Source organism: Salvelinus fontinalis, unplaced genomic scaffold (assembly GCF_029448725.1).
Source record: "Salvelinus fontinalis isolate EN_2023a unplaced genomic scaffold, ASM2944872v1 scaffold_0418, whole genome shotgun sequence".
Lineage (NCBI taxonomy): Eukaryota > Metazoa > Chordata > Actinopteri > Salmoniformes > Salmonidae > Salvelinus > Salvelinus fontinalis.
In genome coordinates this window covers 25,592-50,000 of record NW_026600627.1, presented here as the reverse complement: position 1 = coordinate 50,000, position 24,409 = coordinate 25,592, and the positions used below count along the sequence as shown (strand labels likewise).

At 48.0% G+C, this 24,409-nt stretch overlaps 1 protein-coding gene across 2 annotated transcripts in view; it reads right to left on the bottom strand.

Moving 5' to 3' along the window:
* Positions 1-24,409, bottom strand: part of kiaa1549lb (KIAA1549-like b) — a gene marked incomplete at its 5' end in the record, with an annotated part of 69,848 nt that overhangs the window by 28,907 nt on the left and 16,532 nt on the right. For both annotated transcript variants that reach the window (XM_055913970.1, XM_055913971.1), the window contains 5 exon segments: positions 6,508-6,707; positions 16,264-16,302; positions 16,661-16,824; positions 23,193-23,364; positions 24,226-24,377. In XM_055913970.1, the coding sequence (XP_055769945.1) occupies positions 6,508-6,707; positions 16,264-16,302; positions 16,661-16,824; positions 23,193-23,364; positions 24,226-24,377 (727 nt within the window).

The following is a 24,409-nucleotide window of genomic DNA, read 5'->3' as shown; positions in this document are numbered from 1 at the left end:
TAACAGACACTCTTATCCAGAGCGAATTACATGAGCATTGGGGGTTAAGTGCCGTTCTCAAGGGTACATTGGCAAATTTTTCACTTAGATGGCTCTGGGATTTGAACCAGCAACCTTTTGGTTACTGGCCAAATGCTCTTAACTACTAGGCTACCTGCCCACAGCAACTGGCATTTGATTACAAGACTTTGGAAAAGAGAAAAGAGGTGGTAGGCCATTATAAAGTACAACGTGGTGGTGGTGATGGTGGTGTGGGGTGGTGGTGGTGATGATGATGGTGTGGGGGTGGTGGTGGTGATGGTGGTGGTGGTGGTGGTGATGATGATGGTGGGGGGGTGGTGGTGGTGATGGTGTGGTGATGGTGGTTGTGATGGTGGTGGTGGTGGTGATGATGGTGGTGGTGGTGGTGGTGGTGATGATGGTGGTGATGGTGATGATGGTGTGGGGGTGGTGGTGGTAATGATGATGGTGGGGGGGTGGTGGTGGTGATGATGATGGTGTGAGGGTGGTGGTGGTGATGGTGTTGGTGGTGGTGGTGGTGATGATGGTGGTGATGATGGTGGTGATGATGGGGGTGGTGATGGTGGTGGTGGTGGTGATGATGGTGGTGGTGGTGGTAGTGGTGGTGATGATGGTGGTGGTGGTGATGATGGTGGTGGTGGTGATGATGGTGGTGGTGGTGGTAGTGGTGGTGATGATGGTGGTGGTGATGGTGGTAGTGATGGTGGTGGTGGTGGTAGTAGTGGTGGTGATGGTGGTGGTGGTGGTGGTGGTGGTAGTGTGGGGGGTGGTGGTAGTGGTGGTAGTGTAGGGGGTGGTGGTGATGGTGGGTGTGGTAGTGGTGGTGATGGTGGTAGTGGTGGTAGTGTGGGGGGTGGTGGTGATGGTGGCAGTGTGGGGGGTAGTGGTGATGATGGTGGTAGTGTGGGGGGTGGTGGTGATGGTGGTTGTGGTAGTGGTGGTGATGGTGGTAGTGTGGGGGGTAGGCGTGGTGATGGTGATGGTGGTGATGGTGATGGTGTGGGGGGTGGTGGGTTTCTAACTTTAATTTACATGTTGATAGATTTGACTGGTATGGTGATGGTGGTGGTGGTAGTGGTGGTGATGGTGGTGATGGTGGTAGTGTGGGGGTGGTGGTGATGGTGGTAGTGTGGGGAGTGGTGGTGGTGGTGGTGGTGGTAGTGGTGGTGATGGTGGTAGTGTGGGGGTGGTGGTGATGGTGGTAGTGTGGGGGGTGGTGGTGATGGTGGTGGTGGTGGTGATGGTGGTAGTGTGGGGGGTGGTGGTAGTGGTGGTAGTGTGGGGGGTGGTGGTGGTGGTGGTAGTAGTGTGGGGGGTGGTAGTGTGGGGGTGGTGGTAGTGTGGGGGGGGGGGGTGGTGATGGTGGTGGTGGTAGTGTGGGGGGTGGTGGTGATGGTGGTGGTGGTAGTATGGGGGGTGGTGGTGATGGTGGTGGTTGTAGTGTGGGGGGTGGTGGTGGTGATGGTAGTGTGGGGGTGGTGGTGATGGTGGTGGTTGTAGTGTGGGGGGTGGTGGTGATGGTGGTGGTGGTAGTGTGGGGGGTGGTGGTGATGGTGGTGGTGGTAGTATGGGGGTGGTGGTGATGGTAGTTTGGGGGTGGTGGTGATGGTGGTGGTTGTAGTGTGGGGGGTGGTGGTGATGGTGGTGGTTGTAGTGTGGGGGGTGGTGGTGATGGTGGCAGTGTGGGGGGTAGTGGTGGTGATGGTGGTGGCAGTGTGGGGGGTGGTGGTAGTGGTGGAGGTGGTGGTAGTGGTGGTGCTGGTGGTAGTGGTGGTTTTGGTGGTAGTGCGGGGGGTGGTGGTGATGGTGGTGGTGGTGGTGGTGGTGGTGGTGGTAGTGGTGGTAGTGGTGGTGATGGTGGTGGTGGTGGTGGTAGTGGTGGTGGTGGTGGTGGTGGTGGTGGTGGTGGTGGTGGTGGTGGTGGTGGTGGTAGTGGTGGTGGTGGTGGTGGTGGTGGTAGTGGTGGTGATGATGGTGATGGTTGTAGTGTGGGGGTGGTGGGGGTAGTGGTGGTGATGGTGGTAGTGGTGGTGATGGTGGTAGTGTGGGGGGTGGTGGTGAGGGAGGTGGTGGTAGTGATGGTGGTAGTGGTGGTGATGGTGGTAGTGTGGGGGGTGGTGGTGATGGAGGTGGTGGTAGTGGTGGTGATGGTAGTAGTGTGGGGGGTGGTGGTGGTGGTAGTGGTGGTTATGGTGGTAGTGTGGGGGGTAGGCGTGGTGATGGTGATGGTGGGAGTGGTGGTGATGGTGGTAGTGATGGTGGTAGTGGTGGTGATGGTGGGAGTGGTGGTGATGGTGGTAGTGGTGGTGGTGGTGGTGGTGGTGGTAGTGATGGTGGTAGTGGTGGTGATGGTGGGAGTGGTGGTTATGGTGGTAGTGGTGGTTATGGTGGTAGTGGTGGTAGTGATGGTGGTAGTGGTGGTGATGGTGGTAGTGGTGGTGGTGGTGGTAGTGATGGTGGTAGTGGTGGTGATGGTGGTAGTGTGGGGGGTGGTGGTAGTGGTGGTGGTAGTGGTGGTGGTGGTGGTGGTAGTGGTGGTGACTGTGGTAGTGGGTGTGGTGATGGTAGTGTGGGGGGTGGTGGTAGTGCTGGTGGTGGTGGTGGTAGTGGTAGTGGTGGTGGTGATGGTGGTAGTGGTGGTGGTGGTGGTGGTGGTAGTGGTGGTGGTGGTAGTGGTGGTGGTGGTGGTAGTGGTGGTGGTGATGGTGGTAGTGGTGGTGATGGTGGTAGTGATGATGGTAGTGGTGGTGATGGTGGTAGTGTGGGGGGTGGTGGTAGTGGTGGTGGTGGTGGTAGTGGTGGTGGTGGTAGTGGTGGTTATGGTGGTAGTGTGTGGGGTGATGGTGGTAGTGATGGTGGTAGTGATGGTGGTAGTGGTAGTGATGGTGGTAGTGTGGGGGGTGGTGGTAGTGTGGGGGGTGATGGTGGTAGTGATGGTGGTAGTGGTGGTGATGGTAGTAGTGGTGGTGATGGTGGTAGTGTGGGGGGTGATGGTGGTAGTGATGGTGGTAGTGGTGGTGATGGTGGGAGTGGTGGTGATGGTGGTAGTGGTGGTGATGGTGGGAGTGGTGGTGATGGTGGGAGTGGTGGTGGTAGTGGTAGTGATGGTGATGGTGTGGGGGGTGGTGGGTTTCTAACTTTCATTTACATGTTGATAGATTTGACTGGTAGGGGAGGGCTCTCTCAGTATTCTACCATTGGGTGCTTTTTATTTGTGCTGTTTTGGGAAAGTGATGCGTTGCACTCCATTGGTCCATGCAAATTGCATCCTGGCCCCAGAAATGTAATGAACACCACCTGTTATTATTTTACTCAATAACATACAAGTAGCTCAAGATCATCTGGGGAAGACTGTGCAGCAAACACTCTACTCAAGTGTCTCTTCAGTCTTCCTTATTCAGTCTGTCTCAGTATATTGCCTATGTGTATGAATCAGCAGTGAGGCAGTAGTTTTGCACAGACAGTGTGCTGGAGAATGCAAGTCACGAGTGGAAAAGGTTGTGATGATGTCACCAAGGAGATAAGGCTGTGTTGTCACCAAGTGGATAAGGCTATGAAGATGTCACCAGTGGATAAGGCTATGATGATGTCACCAAGTGGTTAAGGCTGTGATGATGTCACCAAGGAGATAAGGCTGTGTTGTCACCAAGGAGATAAGGCTGTGATGATGTCACCAGTGGATAAGGCTGTGACACACACACACACACGGTCAGCATATTATGTATACACAGACAGAGACAAATGCACATTTAAAAAGAGACACACAGGCTATGAAGATGTCACCAAGTGGTTAGTAAGGCTGTGATGATGTCACCAGTGGAGAAGGCTATGATGATGTCACCAAGTGGTTAGTAAGGCTGTGATGATGTCACCAGTGGATAAGGCTGTGATGATGTCACCAGTGGATAAGGCTATGAAGATGTCACCAGTGGATAAGGCTATGATGATGTCACCAGTGGAGAAGGCTATGATGATGTCACCAGTGGAGAAGGCTATGATGATGTCACCAAGTGGTTAGGAGATAAGGCTGTGATGATGTCACCGGTGGATAAGGCTGTGATGATGTCATCAGTAGATAAGGCTGTGAAGATGTCACCAGTGGATAAGGCTGTGATGATGTCACCAGTGGATAAGGCTATGATGATGTCACCAGTGGATAAGGCTATGAAGATGTCACCAGTGGATAAGGCTATGATGATGTCACCAGTGGATAAGGCTATGAAGATGTCACCAGTGGAGAAGGCTGTGATGATGTCACCAGTGGATAAGGCTATGAAGATGTCACCAGTGGATAAGGCTATGAAGATGTCACCAGTGGAGAAGGCTATGATGATGTCACCAGTGGATAAGGCTGTGACGATGTCACCAAAGGGGATAATAGATGCAGTTAAGGGGTTGATTGATGCAGTGTTCCATTGACCAGATTGGCGCACTTTCAACAAATGTGATCTAACAAGATACGATATTCATCAAATCTTTCATGATATTTAAAAAAAAAAATGTTTATCCCCAATTGGGTCTTGTCTCATGGCTGCAACTCCCGCACGGACTCGAGAGAGGCGAATGTCGAGAGCCGTGCATCCTCCAAAACAACCCAACCAGGCCGCACTGCTTCTTGACACAATGCTCACTTCACCTGGAAGCCAGCCGCACCAATGTGTCACAGGAAACAGCGTATACCTGGCGACCAGGTCAGTGTGCACTGCGCCCGGCCCGCCACAGGAGTTGATAGTGCGTGATGGGGCAAGGACATCCCTGCCGGCCAAACCCTGTGGTAGTCACAACAACACACCAGCCCAACCATGAATGGGAAGCCAAAGATAACAGGAATCACTTTGTTGACGGTGAGAAGGATCCGAACCTTGAGTTCAGGGTCACAAGATGCTCCAAAAACAATCCCTTTATCTGTTTCATATTCTAAACTTCACCAGAACCAATCCTCATTCCATCCTTGTTCTCCTGCAGCATTGTGAAACATGAAGTCCTTTTCTGCTCCCTCATAGAGCAGTTTAGCATGATTTAGCATTTGCCTAAGGGCCCCCCTGTCCCTGTCAGATGTGGTGATTGGTTGATTCCAACTGCCCATACAGAGACACCCCTCTAATGATTCACTATTACTCAGCATGGGGGTGGAGTATGATGATGTCAGAGGACAGGAGTGTTCTATTCTATTCTATTCCATTCCATTCAGTTCTAATATATTCTATTCCATTCCATTCAGTTCTAATATATTCTATTCCATTCCATTCTATTCAGTTCTGATCTATTCTATTAAATTATAATCTATTCCATTCCATTCTATTCTATTCTATTCCATTCTGTTCTACTCTATTCTATTCCATTCAGTTCTAATATATTCTATTCCATTCTATTCAATTATAATATATTGTATTCCATTCCAATCTATTCAGTTCTGATCTGTTCTATTCAGTTCTGATCTATTCTATTCAATTAAGTTCTATTCGGTTCTAATCTATTCTATTCCATTCCATTCAGTTCTAATCTAACCTATTCCATTCCATTCAGTTCTAATCTATTCTATTCCATTCCATTCAGTTCTAATCTATTATATTCTAATCCAGTCCATTCCATTCAGTTATAATCTATTCTAGTCCATTCCATTCTATTCAGTTCTAATCTATTCTATTCTAATCCAGTCCATTCCATTCAGTTCTAATCTATTCTAGTCCATTCCATTCTATTCAGTTCTAATCTATTATATTCTATCACATCATACATGGCAGACCACAGCTGAGCTTCACCACAACTCTTATAACCCTGCCTCTTAAAGTCAGCACGTTGTAATTTGTCATTTAAAAGCCTCCAAACTGCCCCTGAATTCCCCCTGGCTACCCTTGACTATCCCTTTAACTAGAGAAGCTTGTCAACATCCACAGTACAATAACAGAAAACATGGGAAGAAGACTTTAGGCATCTGTGTGGTGCATTAGGATGGTGAGGGTTTTATGAAGGTCTAGCCAACATCACTGTAGGACATACAGTAAACTAGGTAAGGAGGTAAGGAGATAACGTCGTGGTAACATCGTTGTCTCATCCAGAACACCATTAAGGATTTTACCCACAGGGACAAATCACTCATAATAGTCTTATGGAAAGATATCAGGGAAATTCCTTTAACGTAGACAAAAGCAGAGGTAAAAATACCATTCCTGAATAAATTGCTGTGATTCAACTGATAATAATCTGAGGTCAACGGATCTCAGGAAAGCTCTTCAAGACAAGAATACTAGAGTAAATGTATTCCTGAAATATCTCCCCTCTCTATATTTAACTGAATAACAATAGTCTGACGTGAATGGAGCTCAGCTACTAGCCAGTCACATGCTCTCTCCTCTGCAGGAGCACAATAAGCTTATCCAGCTCAGTAACATCACATCTGATTGGCTCAACACAAAACAAGTAGTTTAAACTGTAGATATATTCCTATGACACCCTCTGTATGGCCATGTGAGGTGACTTTAGTACCTCTTGCGTATGTCCGAGTTGAGGGTCTTCTTGTTGGCGGTGCCTTCCTGGTGCAGGGCTTTCTCCAGGGAGAGGGAGAGGTGGGCTTCCCGGACGGGCAGGGGCAGCACCAGGGTGTCCTGGGTCACGGGGAGGGTCTCTCCCTCCCCACCCTGCACCCGGCCCAGGTGCTGCTTGGCATAGTCAAATCCCTGGACAGGCTGTAGGGAGGACGCAGGGGGGAGAGAGATGAGTGGAAACAGGTGAGTGATGGATGCAAGCTTACCGTCTCAATGGCCATCTAATGGCACACACACACACACACACACACACACACACGGTCAGCATATTATGTATACACAGACAGAGACAAATGCACATTTAAAAAGAGACATACACACATTTAAAGAGACATACTAAACTTGCGAAGGTGGTAAATGACCTTTTAATGGCGTCAGACCGAGGCTCTGCATCTATCCTCGTGCTCCTAGACCTTAGAGCTGCTTTTGATACCATCGATCACCACATTCTTTTGGAGAGATTGGAAACCTAAATTGGTCTACACTGACAAGTTCTGGCCTGGTTTAGATCTTATCTGTCGGGAAGATTTCAGTTTGTCTCTGTGAATGGTTTGTCCTCAAATCAACTGTAAATTTCAGTGTTCCTCAAGGCTCCATTTTAGGACCACTATTGTTTTCACTATATATTTTACCTCTAGGTGATGTCATTCGGGAACATAATGTTAACTTTCACTGCTATGCAGACGACACACATCTGTACATTTCGATGAAACATGGGGAACCCCCAACATTGCCCTTCCTGGAAGCCTGTGTTTCAGACATAAGGAAGTGGATGGCGGCAAATTGTCTACTTTTAAACTTGAACAAAACAGAGATGCTTGTTCTAGGTCCCACTAGGTCCCAAGAAACAAAGAGATATTCTGTTGAATCTGACAACTAATCTTGATGGTTGTACTGTCGTCTCAAATAAAACTGTGAATGACCTCGGCGTTGCTCTGGACCCTGATCTCTCTTTTGACGAACATATCAAGACTGTTTCAACGACAGCTTTTTTCCATCTATGTAACATTGCCAAAATCAGAAACTTTCTGTCCAAAATTATGCAGAAAAAGTAATCCATGCTTTTGTCACTTCTAGGTTAGACTACTGCAATGCTCTCCTTTCCGGCTACCCGGATAAAGCACTAAATAAACTTCAGTTAGTGCTAAACACGGCTGCTAGAATCTTGATTAGAACCAAAAAATGTGATCATATTACTCCAGTGCTAGCCTCTCTACAATGGCTTCCTGTTAACGCAAGGGCTGATTTCAAGGTTTTACTGCTAACCTACAAAGCATTAAATGGGCTTGCTACTACCTATCTTTCTGATTTGGTCCTGCCGTACATACCTACACGTACGCTACGGCCACAAGACGCAGGCCTCCTTACTGTCCCCTAGAATTTCTAAGCAAACAGCTGGAGACAGGGCTTTCTCCTAGAGTTCAATTTTTATGGAATGGTCTGCCTATAAATGTGAGAGACGCAGACTCGGTCTCAACCTTTAAGTCTTTATTGAAGACTCATCTTTTCAGTAGGTCCTATGATTGAGTGTAGTCTGGCCCAGGAGTGTGAAGGTGAACGGAAAGGCACTGGAGCAACGAACCGCCCTTGCTGTCTCTGCCCTGCCGGTTCCCCTCTCTCCACTGGGATTCTCTGCCTCTAACCCTATTACAGGGGCTGAGTCACTGGCTTACTGGTGCTCTTTCATGCCGTCCCTAGGAGGGGTGCGTCACTTGAGTGGGCTGAGTCACTGACGTGATCTTCCTGTCTGGGTTGGCGCCCCCCCCTTGGGTGTGTGCAGTGGGGAGATCTTCGTGGGCTATACTCAGCCTTGTCTCAGGATGGTAAGTTGGTGGTTGAAGATATCCCTCTAGTGGTGTGGGGGCTGTGCTTTGGCAGTGGGTGGGATTATATCTTTCCTGTTTGGCCCTGTCCAAGGGTATTGTCAGACGGGGCCATGGTGTCTCCCCTCCTGTCTCAGCCTCCAGTATTTATGCTGCAATAGTTTATGTGTCGGGGGGCTAGGGTCAGTCTGTTATATCTGAAGTATTTCTCTTGTCTTATCCGGTGTCCTGTGTGAATTTAAGTATGCTCTCTCTAACTCTCTCTCTCTCTTTCTTTCTTTCTTTCTTTCTTTATCTCAGAGGACATGAGCCCTAGGACCATGCCTCAGGACTACCTGGCCTGATGACTCCTTGCTGTCCCCAGTCCACCTGGTCGTGCTGCTGCTCCAGTTTCAACTGTACTGCCTGCGGCTATGGAACCCTGACCTGTTCACCGGACGTGCTACCTGTCCCAGACCTGCTGTTTTCAACTCTCTAGAGACAGCAGGAGCGGTAGAGATACTCTGAATGATCGGCTATGAAAAGCAACCTGACATTTACTCCTGAGGTGCTGACCTAATGCACCCTCTACAACCACTGTAATTATTATTATTTGACCATGCTGGTCATCTATGAACACTTGAACATCTTGGTCATGTTCTGTTATAATCTCCACCCGGCACAGCCAGAAGAGGACTGGCCGCCCCTCACAGCCTGGTTCCTCTCTAGGTTCTGACCTTTCTAGGGACTTTTTCCTAGCCACCGTGCTTCTACACCTGCATTGCTTGCTGTGTGGGGTTTTAGGCTGGGTTTCTGTACAGCACTTTGTGACATCAGCTGATGTAAGAAGGGCTTTATAAATACATTTGATTGATTGATATACACATTTAAAGAGACATACAGGCAGTCAGACAGACACACACATTCAGACAGAAAACCGAAATGCCTAAATGACTTTTCCGAACTCTAGTTCATGTATTAATGGGATATCTATCCTGTGTCTTGAACTCCATACACGTCGTTTTTTTGAAGACTTCTTTGATCTCACTTTCTCTCCTTCTAATGTCTAATAAATGAATCACAGTGGGCAATAAAAAGATGAGATTCAAAGAATTCTCAAAAATATTCTAATGTAGTCAGACTCCAGACAGAAGAGGAGAGAGACACAGTGGGGTTTATATAAAAGTCTTAAACACACACACAAAGGTGTGGATGGTGGTGAAGTTTTCATGCAGACTAAAAGTGCTGGCTGCAGGGCTGTCAGAGGGGTGGTTCTCAGAGGGATATAGAGGGAAAGTGCTGGCTGCAGGGCTGTCAGAGAAGTGGTTCTCAGAGGGATATAGAGGGAAAGTGCTGGCTGCAGGGCTGTCAGAGAAGTGGTTCTCAGAGGGATATAGAGGGAAAGTGCTGGCTGCAGGGCTGTCAGAGAAGTGGTTCTCAGAGGGATATACAATAAAAGTGCTGGCTGCAGGGCTGTCAGAGAAGTGGTTCTCAGAGGGATATAGAGGGAAAGTGCTGGCTGCAGGGCTGTCAGAGGAGTGGTTCTCAGAGGGATATAGAGGGAAAGTGCTGGCTGCAGGGCTGTCAGGGAAGTGGTTCTCAGAGGGATATACAATAAAAGTGCTGGCTGCAGGGCTGTCAGAGAAGTGGTTCTCAGAGGGATATAGAGGGAAAGTGCTGGCTGCAGGGCTGTCAGAGGAGTGGTTCTCAGAGGGATATAGAGGGAAAGTGCTGGCTGCAGGGCTGTCAGGGAAGTGGTTCTCAGAGGGATATACAATAAAAGTGCTGGCTGCAGGGCTGTCAGAGAAGTGGTTCTCAGAGGGATATAGAATAAAAGTGCTGGCTGCAGGGCTGTCAGAGGAGTGGTTCTCAGAGGGATATAGAGGGAAAGTGCTGGCTGCAGGGCTGTCAGAGAAGTGGTTCTCAGAGGGATATAGAGGGAAAGTGCTGGCTGCAGGGCTGTCAGAGGAGTGGTTCTCAGAGGGATATAGAGGGAAAGTGCTGGCTGCAGGGCTGTCAGGGAAGTGGTTCTCAGAGGGATATACAATAAAAGTGCTGGCTGCAGGGCTGTCAGAGAAGTGGTTCTCAGAGGGATATAGAGGGAAAGTGCTGGCTGCAGGGCTGTCAGAGGAGTGGTTCTCAGAGGGATATAGAGGGAAAGTGCTGGCTGCAGGGCTGTCAGAGGAGTGGTTCTCAGAGGGATATAGAGGGAAGTGCTACATCTGCAGTCACACAGCATGACAGTCTCACTGAGAGGTGATATTCACAGTATCACTATTCAATTAGTTTCCCCCCAAGTGATGTACTTTAAAAATAAAGTGTGATAGAATGCAAATTCCCAAGGTATTTGTCCATCCCTCATATTGACAACTTGACTGCTCCAACACAGCAAGAACCAGGTTTAACCCCATGGGTTCACTCCTCAGGGTCCCCAGCACATTTCACAGTGTCTGCTTCAATAACACCCACCTCAATATACTTTACAGACTGGCTGATGGTGCAAAGATAGACAGAAACAAACAGAGAAAGTGAAAGGTGGACACAGACAGGCAGAGGGATATCCCTTTGGTAAACATAATGGAGGGTCTATCATTGATCCACTGATGGTGGATAGGCTACTGCACTAACACACACACACACATGCTAAACTACAGGTCTGTTTCACTAGCATAGACTGGAATATGTTCCGTGATTCATCCGATGGCATTGAGGAGCTAACCACATCAGTCACCGGCTTCCTTAATAAGGGCATAGACAACATCATCCCCACATTCCAATCAGAAGCCATGGATTACAGGAAATATCTGAACTGAGCTAAAGACTAGAGCTGCCGCTTTAAAGGAGCGGGATACTAATCTGGACCCTTATAAGAAATCCCTCTATGCCCTCCGACGAACCATCAAACAGGCAAAGCGTCAATACAGGACCAAGATCGAATCCTACTACACCGGCTCTGTCTCTCGTCGGATGTGGAAGGGCTTGCAAACTAGCACAGATTACAAAGGGAAACCCAGCCGCGAGCTGTCCAGTGATGCGATCCTACCAGACGAGCTAAATACCTTCTATGCTGGCTTCGAGGCAAGCAACACTGAAACATGCATGAGAGCGCCAACTGTTCCGGACGACAGTGTGATCACGCTCTCCAGAGCCGATGTAGTAAGACCCTTAAACAGGTCAACATTCACAAGGCCGGAGAGCTAGATGGATTACTAGGACATGTACTCATAGCATGCGCTGACCAGCTGGCAAGTGTCTTCACTGACATTTTCAACCTCTCCCTGACCCAGTCTGTAATGCTACATGTTTCAAGGTCTCCCGAGTGGCGCAGAGGTCTAAGGCACTGCATCTCAGTGCTTGAGGCGTTACTACAGACACGCTGGTTTGAATCCAGGCTGTGTCACAACTGGCTGTGATTGGGAGTCCCATAGGGCGGCGCACAATTGGCCCAGCGTTGTTCGGTTTTGGCCGGTGTGGGCCGTCATTGTAAATAAGAATTTGTTCTTAACTAACTTGCCTAGTTAAATTTTTAAACACCATAGTCCCTGTGCCCAAGAACGCCAAGGTAATCTGATGAAATGACTATCGGCCCGTAGCAGTCACATCTGTAGCCATGAAATGCTTTGAATGGCTTGTCATGGCTCACATCAACACCTTCATCCCAGACAGCCTGGATCCACTCCAATTCCCATACCGCCACATATCCACAGATGACGCAACATCTACTGCAATCCACAGTGCCCTTTCCCACCTGGACAAAAGGAGCACCTACTGTACATGAGAATGCTGTTCATTGACTCCAAGCTCATCACTAAGCTAAGGACCCAGGGATTAAACAAGGTAGGCAACAACACATCCGCCACGCTGACCCACAACACCGGGGCCACTCAGAGGTGCGTGCTCAGTCTCCTCCTATACTCCCTGTTCACCCACGACTTTGGGACCAAGCATGACTCCAATACCATTATTGGATACCACCGACAACGATGAGACAGCCTATAGGGAGGAGGTTAGAGACCTGGCAGTATGGTGCCAGGAGAACAACCTCTCCCTTAACATCAGCAAGACAAAGGAGCTGATCTGGACTACAGGAAACAGAGGTACGAGCACGCCCCCATCCACATTGATGGGGCTGTAGTGGAGCAGGTCGAGAGCTTCAAGTTCCTTGGTGTCCACATCACTGTGGAATTATCATGGTCCACACACACCAACACAATCGTGAAGAGCACACGACAATGCCTCTCAGGAGGCTGAAAAGATTTGGCATGGGCCCTCAGCTCCTCAAAAAGTTCTACAGCTGCACCACTGAGAGCATCTTGACTGGCTGCATCACCGCTTGGTATGGCAACTGCTTGGCATCTGACCACAAGGCACTACAGGACCCCTATACCAGGCATTGTCAGAGGAAGGTCCTAAAAATTGTTAAAGACTCCAGATACTCAAGTCATAGACTGTTCTCTCTGCTACTGCACGGCAATCGGTACCGATGCACCAAATCTGGAACCAACAGGACCCTGAACAGCTTCTACCCCCAAACCATAATACTGCTAAATAGTTAGTTAAACTCTTTTAACTCATCTAGATAAGAGCGTCTGCTAAATGAATAAAATGTAAATATCACATACACTGCTGTTACAGTTAATTATCTATCCTGATGCCTAGTCATTTTATCCCTACCTATATGTACATATCTACCTCAATTACCTCGTATCTCTGCACATCTAGTCGGTACTGGTACCCCGTGTTTATAGCTAAGTTATTATTACTCATTGTGGATTTATTCCTCGTGTTATTATTATCTTTCTATTCTTCTATTATTATAATTGTTGTTTCTCTCTTTATTGTTGGGAAGGGCCCATCAGTAAGCATTTCACTGTTAGTCTACACCTGTTGTTTCTCTCTTTATTGTTGGGAAGGGCCCATCAGTAAGCATTTCACTGTTAGTCTACACCTGTTGTTTCTCTCTTTATTGTTGGGAAGGGCCCATCAGTAAGCATTTCACTGTTAGTCTACACCTGTTGTTTCTCTCTGCATTGTTGGGAAGGGCCCTTCAGTAAGCATTTCACTGTGAGTCTACACCTGTTGTTTCTCCCTTTATTGTTGGGAAGGGCCCATCAGTAAGCATTTCACTGTTAGTCTACACCTGTTGTTTCTCTCTGCATTGTTGGGAAGGGCCCATCAGTAAGCATTTCACTGTGAGTCTACACCTGTTGTTTCTCTCTTTATTGTTGTGAAGGGCCCATCAGTAAGCATTTCACTGTTAGTCTACACCTGTTGTTTACCAAGCATGTGACAAATACAATGTGATTTGATCCTGCTTGTTATTTCATACTAAAGTTCAGGCAAAAGCTCCCTCTTGGGATACTGCTATACTGCAAAATATGGACCATGTCTTTGCATAGAAAAATAACATTGGTGATTGGATTACTGTAATGGTGAACTAACTGATCTATAATGCCAAACAAACTGATACAAACAATAGCGAATGACAACGCATACAGTGGTAAACTAGGTCAGAACAGGGGTGTGTGTGTGTGTGTGTGTGTGTGTTTGTGTGTGTGTCTGCTTCTTAAACAAAGACAAATGAGGTCTAGAAGGTTAACAATGAGAGTACATACATTACTAGACATATAGAAGGGAGTCAGGTGTAATGGTATAGGTAGGATCTGTGTGTATTTATACTGTGTACTGAGCCAGGAGAATCATTAGTGTCTCGGCTAGCCTATTTTTACCCAATTAAGATGAGAACATCTGACCTTGTTCCAGCAATACGCACCAAGAGCTCGTTTCAGAGTACACACATGTACACACACACACGCATGCACGTGCGCACACGTACACGCACGCACACACATTCACACGCATACACACAGCTTTTAGTCTACTACAGAGTGAGTCGGCTAGGTTGGTTGCATTCACATGCATACACACAGCTTTTAGTCTACTACAGAGTGAGTCGGCTAGGTTGGTTGCGGTCTCTCATCTCCCTCACTCATAATAGCCTACACACTAGGCTTGGGCGGTATACCGTATATACTGTATACCAAGGTATTTGGAAATAGCCATGGGATGGTTTTTCAATACTGTCAATACCGTTGAAACTACTTATTTTGACGTTTTTCAATACATTTTTATATTTGTAGCTACTTTTTAAGTAAATACCTGCAGTATGATAGGAGATAAAGCAGATCGTGTTCATTTCACCTGTCACATTATTTTACATTATAAAGTGGGTGGTTCGAGCCCTGAATGCTGATTGGCTGATAGCCATAGTATATCAGACTGTATACCACGGGTATGACAAGACATGTATTTTTACTGCTCTAATTACGTTGGTAACCAGTTTATAGTAGCAATAAGGCATCTCTGGGGTTTGTTGTATATGGCCAGGCACAGCCCTTAGCCGTAGTATATTGGCCATATACACCAAACCCCGAGATGCCTTATTGCTTAATTATAAAGCTTACCGTAGTTCCCCAGAACAGCTGGGCCAGTCACGTGCTTGTTTGTAAATATCACAATGGGAGAAAGCAGGAGCAGGTGAGTCCAGCTGTGTATTGCCAGGGGTCGCGTTTTATATTGAAAGTCAACAGTGTTGTTTTGCTTCAATAGAGTGATCAGGGACGTGCAACTATAGTTTTCCTTCACAGAAAATACATTAGTGTAACACATTCGGCAGAAAATATATTCATTTTCATCAAATGACAAAAGAATTTGGCTGGCAGTCACGTAAAGCTATTTGGCTGGCAGTCACACAAGTAAATAAGCTTACAATTAAAAAACAAGGTCTTTTTCAGAGCGCTGTCTGCTGATAGAATGCCCGTCAAGCAGAAATTATAATAAGAAGCATATTACATCTGTGTTTACAAAACACAGCAAGATATTTCTTATGCATTTTACATTTTTACAGCGTGAAAAACACAAAATTCTCAGTTAACGAGACCCCTAAAATTAACTTGCTAGTTATCTAAGTAAGTGGCTAAATTAATAAGGTGAGGGGGCATCATATTGTGTTGGATTTCTGCCGTGTTTGAGAAGTCAAAGCCCTATCTTGATTTCCTTGCGTTTTTTTTCTCTTCTGTTCTCGGACTATCTGCTCCTCCGCCCTCTTCTCCAAGCTTACCAGGCAGGCCCGTTGCCCTAGCGACTCCAGACTCCACACAGGCACAGTGTGTACACATGCTGCTCCAGAGCCAGTACTGTTCTTCCTTCAGACAAGCATGTGTCAAAACTTTGTTCATTTGCACAATGTCTCTAGTTCACATCGCTTGACATTTGGCAGCTCCTACCTATATATGTATAACTTTATGTGCTGGATTGCCTGTCTTAGCAATTTGTATATTTAATTTTTTCACTCGTTAGCATATTTAGCTTGCAGCCTCCATGGAAATTCGCTATTACTTGTGATAATTTTGTTAGCATTCTGGTAATAGATGCCCAATTTTCTCTGGCACCACCTTGTGTAGTAAGTTGATAATACTGTAAATCCCGGGATGAGAGAAGGATGGAATAAGGTGATGAACATCTGGATACCAACCAACACTAATACACACACACAGTCGCCTAAACAAACACACCCATCATATGTTATAGTGACTATTCAAACTCTATTTCAACTGCAGCATATCCGTATCCCTATTTCATATGCCAGTCAAACACCCCATTACCCTGCACTCCTCTAGTAGACACACACCAGTGGAGGACGGCTCATTATAATGGCTGAAACAAAGCAAATGGAATGGCATCAAACCATGTGTTTGATGTAATTCATACCATTCTACTTATTTCTCTCCAGTCATTACCACGAGCCCGTCCTCCCCAATTAAGGTGCCACCAACCTTCTGTGACAGACACAGCTCACAACAAGGACAGACACCAGGGAGAAACAGGGTAGATACCTGGTGGTAATATCCTGTAACATCCCTCCGATATGACGTCTGAAAAACAAGAGAAACAGTGTCAAAGATACGTGTCATCATCCATTTCCTTCTCCCGTCTCTCTTCTGACAGTAGGCTGAAAACATGCACTGCAAAAATAGGCAATGATCTGCTAGGTTTAACCAAACAATGGATTTACCTGCCGTCTTACCAAGATGAATAACCTCTACCTGGTGTGTGTGTGTGTGTGTGTGTGTGTGTGTGTGTGTGTGTGTGTGTGTGTGTGTGTGTGTGTGTGTGTGTGTGTGTGTGTGTGTGTGTGTGTGTGTGTGTGTGTGTGTGTGTGTGTTGTGTGTGTTGTGTGTGTGTGTGTGTGTGTGTGTGTGTGTGTGTGTGTGTGTGTGTGCGTCTGCCCACCTTGACACGGGGGTTGAGGTTGCCCATGGCGTCGGCTTTAAAGTCGCTCTTGTTCTTCCGGCAGAGCACGGCGGTGATGATGATGATGATGAGCGTTACCACGGCGATAGGGGCCAGCACAGCTGCGATGATCCACAGATTGTTTGGAGGATTCTTCACCACGGCTACAAGAGGAAACACACAGGAACACTTTGTGAGAGCACGGATAAACACACACACGCACACACAACATATTCCCTCCTATTGTTGTGCTGTGTATAAGAATTATATCATGTAATCATCAATGATAGAACACACAGTAACAGTAGACATGTTTTACTGAGGTAAATGTGTCTGCAGTGAGAAATGTTCCTCACATCAATCAACATCACAGCAGTAGTCCATCCTCTCCCTTCATTATGCTGTACCTCTACAGACACATCTCATACCGTCCTCACTTCCTCCCTCCTCTCCCTTCATTATGCCGTACCTCTACAGACACATCTCATACTGTCCTCACTTCCTCCCTCCTCTCCCTTCATTATGCCGTACCTCTACAGACACGTCTCATACTGTCCTCACTTCCTCCCTCCTCTCCCTTCATTATGCCGTACCTCTACAGACACATCTCATACTGTCCTCACTTCCTCCCTCCTCTCCCTTCATTATGCCGTACCTCTACAGACACATCTCATACTGTCCTCACTTCCTCCCTCCTCTCCCTTCATTATGCCGTACCTCTACAGACACATCTCATACTGTCCTCACTTCCTCCCTCCTCTCCCTTCATTATGCCGTACCTCTACAGACACGTCTCATACTGTCCTCACTTCCTCCATCCTCTCCCTTCATTATGCCGTACCTCTACAGACACATCTCATACTGTCCTCACTTCCTCCCTCCTCTCCCTTCATTATGCCGTACCTCTACAGACACATCTCATACGGTCCTCACTTCCTCCCTCCTCTCCCTTCATTATGCCGTACCTCTACAGACACATCTCATACTGTCCTCACTTCCTCCCTCCTCTCCCTTCATTATGCCGTACCTCTACAGACACATCTCATACTGTCCTCACTTCCTCCCTCCTCTCCCTTCATTATCCCGTACCTCTACAGACACGTCTCATACTGTCCTCACTTCCTCCCTCCTCTCCCTTCATTATCCCGTACCTCTACAGACACATCTCATACTGTCCTCACTTCCTCCCTCCTCTCCCTTCATTATCCCGTACCTCTACAGACACGTCTCATACTGTCCTTACTTCCTTTAGCAGTCACAGCAATCTGAGAGAAATACAATAATTATATAAAATACTGTCAAGAAGAAACTCCCCAATGTGAGTAATAAGGAGAGTGTTATGAGGCTTTTCATTGTTCTGTTCTGAAAGCTACGCTTTCCATCTTAAACACAGAGATAGTATGTCCTGTACTGTACACCCACTCTGACACAGAGATAGTATGTCCTGTACACCCACTCTGACACAGAGATAGTATGTCCTGTACTGTACACCCACTCTGACACAGAGATAGTATGTCCTGTACTGTACACCCACTCTGACACAGAGATAGTATGTCCTGTACTGTACACCCACTCTGACACAGAGATAGTATGTCCTGTACACCCACTCTGACACAGAGATAGTATGTCCTGTACACCCACTCTGACACAGAGATAGTATGTCCTGTACTGTACACCCACTCTGACACAGAGATAGTATGTCCTGTACACCCACTCTGACACAGAGATAGTATGTCCTGTACTGTACACCCACTCTGACACAGAGATAGTATGTCCTGTACACCCACTCTGACACAGAGATAGTATGTCCTGTACTGTACACCCACTCTGACACAGAGATAGTATGTCCTGTACTGTACACCCACTCTGACACAGAGATAGTATGTCCTGTACTGTACACCCACTCTGACACGGAGATAGTATGTCATGTCCTGTACACCCACTCTGACACAGAGATAGTATGTCCTGTACACCCACTGACACAGAGATAGTATGTCCTGTACACCCACTCTAACACAGAGATAGTATGTCCTGTACTGTACACCCACTCTGACACAGAGATAGTATGTCCTGTACTGTACACCCACTCTGACACAGAGATAGTATGTCCTGTACTGTACACCCACTCTGACATGGAGATAGTATGTCCTGTACTGTACACCCACTCTGACACAGAGATAGTATGTCCTGTACACCCACTCACACAGAGATAGTATGTCCTGTACTGTACACCCCCTTGACACAGAGATAGTATGTCCTGTACTGTACACCCACTCTGACACAGAGATAGTATGTCCTGTACTGTACACCCACTCTGACACAGAGACATACAGCTCTGACAGACCTCACCCACTCTGACACAGAGACATACAGCTCTGACAGACAGACCTCACCCACTCTGACACAGAGACATACAGCTTTGACAGACAGACCTCACCCACTCTGACACAGAGACATACAGCTCTGACAGACAGACCTCACCCACTCTGACACAGAGACATACAGCTTTGACAGACAGCCCTCACCCAGTCTGACACAGAGACATACAGCTCTGACAGACCTCACCACTCTGACACAGAGACATACAGCTCTGACAGACCTCACCCAGTCTGACACAGAGACATACAGCTCTGACAGACCGTAGCCTGTTAGTACACAGAAAACAGAGTACTGAGGAACTTTATTAGGATATGCACAGAGGGGGACGCACGCACACGCACACATTCTTGATTTGATTTGACACACATTCAGAAATGCAACTCTCCCTCCTCCCCTGTGGTGTGTTCACAGTGAGAGTGTAGCGCAGCTCAAACAGTGTTCTGCCTGGAGCTGATCTGTCAGATTATGAGAAGATTGTGTCTACCTTTCTCTCTCTCAGCTGGAACATTTCTCCCTCTCTTCCTCCTCTCTCTCCCTCTCTCTTCCTCCTCTCTCTCTCTCTCTTCCTCCTCTCTCTCTCTCTTCCTCCTCTCTCTCTCTCTCTTCCCCCTCCTCTCTCTCCATCTCTTCCCCCTCTCCCCTCTGTCTCTCTCTCTTCCTCCTCTCTCTCTCTCTCTCTTCCCCCTCCTCTCTCTCCATCTCTTCTCCCCTCTCTCTCTCTCTCTTCCCCCTCCTCTCTCTCCATCTCTTCCCCTCTCTCTTCCCCCTCTCTCCCCTCTGTCTCCTTCCCCTCCTCCCTCTCTCTCTCTCCTCCCCCATCTGTCCCTCTCTTCCCCCCTCTCCCTCTCTTCCCCCCTCTCTCCCTCTCTTTCCCCCTTTCTCACACACTCACATATTCTCTCAACAGAATTCTAAAGACCCTTCTCTATTAAACAGTATTTTCTTTGCTCTCTCTCTCTCTCTCTACCCCTCTCTCTCTCTCTCTACCTCTCTCTCTCTCTCTACCTCTCTCTATCTCTCTCTACCTCTCTCTATCTACCTCTCTCTCTCTCTACCTCTCTCTCTACCTCTCTCTCCCTCTACCTCTCTCTATCTACCTCTCTCTCTCTCTACCTCTCTCTTAACTCAATTTGCTTTATTGGCATGACGTAACAATGTACATATTGCCAAAGCTTACCTTGGAGATTTACAATATCAACATAATTCAAATAATAATAATCAATATTGTAAATGGGACAATAGTAACAACAATAATCAAGGGTCAAAATAACCATACGTGGTATTTCTGTGGTATTTCTGTGGTGCACTGTGATATTTCTGTGGTACACTGTGGTATTTCTGTGGTACACTGTGGTATTTCTGTGGTACACTGTGGTATTTCTCCCAGTAGATATGAGAGTTTATCAAAATTGGATTTGTTTTTTGAATTCTTTGTGAATCTGTGTAATCTGAGGGAAATATGTGTCTCTAATATGGTCATACATTGGGCAGGAGGTTAGGAAGTGCAGCTCAGTTTCCACCTCATTTTGTGGGCAGTGTTTACATAGCCTGTCTTTTGAGAGCCAGGTCTGCCTATGGCGGCCATTCTCAATAGCAAGGCTATGCTCACTGAGTCTGTACATAGTCAATGTTTTCCTTAAATTTGGGTCAGGTATTATGCCACTGTGTACTCTCTGTTTAATGCCAAATAGCATTCTAGTTTGCTCAGTTTTTTTGTTAATTCTTTCCAGTGTGTCAAGTAATTCTGTTTTTCTTTGGTTGGGTCTCTCTCTGTGTATAGCTTGAGTTTCTTCTCTCTCTCTCTCTCTCCATCCCCATCCATCCACCAACCCACCCAACAACCTACCCACCCACCCACCCACCCACCCACCCATCCATCCATCCATCCATCCACCCACCCAACAACCTACACACCCATCCATCCATCCATCCACCAACCCACCCAACAACCTACACACCCACCCATCCATCCATCCACCAACCCACCCAACAACCTACACACCCACCCATCCATCCATCCACCCACCCAACAACCTACACACCCACCCATCCATCCACCCACCCAACAACCTACACACCCACCCATCCATCCATCCATCCACCAACACACCCAACAACCTACACACCCATCCATCCATCCATCCATCCATCCACCAACCAACACACCCATCCATCCACCAACACACCCAACAACCTACACACCCATCCATCCATCCATCCATCCACCAACCACCCAACTACCTACCCATCCACCCATCCATCCATCCATCCATCCACCAACCAACAAACCCATCCACCCAACAACCTACACACCCATCCATCATCCATCCATCCATCCATCCACCCACCAACCCACCCAACAACCTACCCACCCATCCATCCATCCACCAACCCACCCAACAACCTACACACCCACCCATCCATCCATCCATCCATCCACCCACCCAACAACCTACCCACCCATCCATCCATCCACCAACCCACCCAACAACCTACCCACCCACCCACCCACCCACCCACCCATCCATCCATCCATCCACCCACCCAACAACCTACACACCCATCCATCCATCCATCCACCAACCCACCCAACAACCTACACACCCACCCATTTATCCATCCACCAACCCACCCAACAACCTACACACCCATCCATCATCCATCCATCCATCCATCCACCCACCAACCCACCCAACAACCTACCCACCCATCCATCCATCCACCAACCCACCCAACAACCTACCCACCCACCCACCCACCCACCCATCCATCCATCCATCCATCCACCCACCCAACAACCTACACACCCATCCATCCATCCATCCACCAACCCACCCAACAACCTACACACCCACCCATCCATCCATCCACCAACCCACCCAACAACCTACACACCCACCCATCCATCCATCCACCCACCCAACAACCAACACACCCACCCAACCATCCACCCACCCAACAACCTACACACCCACCCATCCATCCATCCACCCACCCAACAACCTACACACCCACCCACCCATCCATCCATCCACCAACACACCCAACAACCTACACACCCATCCATCCATCCATCCATCCACCAACCACCCAACTACCTACCCATCCACCCATCCATCCATCCATCCATCCACCAACCAACAAACCCATCCACCCAACAACCTACACACCCATCCATCATCCATCCATCCATCCATCCACCCACCAACCCACCCAACAACCTACCCACCCATCCATCCATCCACCAACCCACCCAACAACCTACACACCCACCCATCCATCCATCCATCCATCCACCCACCCAACAACCTACACACCCACCCATCCATCCATCCATCCACCCACCCAACAACCTACACACCCACCCATCCACCCATCCATCCATCCATCCATCCACCCACCCAACAACCTACACACCCACCCATCCATCCATCCATCCACCCACCCAACAACCTACACACCCATCCATCCATCCACCAACCCACCCAACAACCTACACACCCACCCATCCATCCATCCATCCACCCACCCAACAACCTACACACCCACCCATCCATCCATCCATCCACCCACCCACCCAACAACCTACACATCCACCCATCCACCCATCCATCCACCCATCCATCCATCCATCCATCCACCCACCCAACAACCTACACACCCACCCATCCATCCATCCATCCACCCACCCAACAACCTACACACCCATCCATCCATCCACCAACCCACCCAACAACCTACACACCCACCCATCCATCCATCCATCCACCCACCCAACAACCTACACACCCATCCATCCATCCACCAACCCACCCAACAACCTACACACCCACCCATCCATCCATCCATCCACCCACCCAACAACCCACCCACCCACCCATCCATCCATCCACCCACCCAACAACCTACACACCCACCCATCCATCCATCCATCCACCCACCCAACAACCCACCCACCCATCCATCCATCCATCCACCCACCCAACAACCTACACACCCATCCATCCATCCACCAACCCACCCAACAACCTACACACCCACCCATCCATCCATCCATCCACCCACCCAACAACCCACCCACCCACCCATCTATCCATCCACCCACCCAACAACCTACCCACCGACCCATCCACCCAAGAGGAGGTATACGTACGTTCAGCCTGCAGATGAACGAAGTAGCCCAGTGTGAGGGCCATGGTCTGAGAGTCCAGCGTGTTCAGGACCTTGGCGGCTGACGTGCCCGGTAACGGACGACCGTTCAGCTGAACGTAGTAGGTCATCTCTGCTGGGTTCTTCTGACCCATCACTCGACGGATACTCACCATCTGAGTGGATATAGGAAGGGTTAAAACAAGTGTACTCAGATTGAAGTGCCTACCTGTACTTCCAGGATGTTACGGTGCACTGCCACCTACGGACATGAAGGGGTCATAGATCTTCTCACAGCACGTTTACTTCATACACTAGTTCTTCAGAAAACAATACAGTGACAAATGAGAACACAATGACTAATGGGTAAAACACATGTGTGGTTAACACATTCATTATTGAAATGAATTGCATCAATACCATCAGCATCTTTACCTTTAATATATTTCACTTCTATAACAAGCTGGAAATCCCTCTGATTAAGTTGTGTGTGTGTGTGGGTGTGTGTGTGTGTTTTCATGTGTGTGTGTATGTATGTATGTATGTATGTATGTATGTATGTATGTATGTATGTGTGTGTGTGTGTGTGTGTGTGTGTGTGTGTGTGTGTGTGTGTGTGTGTGTGTGTGTGTGTGTGTGTGTGTGCGTGCGTGCGTGCGTGCGTGCGTGCGTGCGTGCGTGCGTGCGTGCGTGCGTGCGTGCGCGTGTGTGTGTAACTGTGTGTAAACGTCACACACGTGTGTTTTAGTTTTCATCACTATGAAATATAGATGTGTTGTTTAGGAAACAAGTCAACATTAGTATTCAATCCATTAGCTTCACTACTCAACACACATACAAGCACATCAACCTGAGACAGTCAGTTAACAACATAAGGACATCCACACTGGGGAAGTTGACAATAAACCTGTCAGGAGTGGCCACTGTCTCAGAACCAGGTCTGTCAAGGGCCTCCAGTGCAGACCTCCAGGCCAGACTTAGTCAATCCCAAGTAGAGGCCAACCTGCCTGGGTTGCAGTGCCAGCTCTGCTCCCTACCTGGACCGTGTAGCTGTCCACAGTGGTGGCTCTCCTGAAGCGAGTGCCCTGCTGGCGAGCAACCACAAACAGCTCAGCCAGGCGCTGCTCCATGAGACTGGCAAAGCTCTGGTACTGGCTCTCCAGAGATGAGTTATCCACATCCAGGATGACTGCAGGGAGAGGGGGAGTGGGGAAGAGGGGG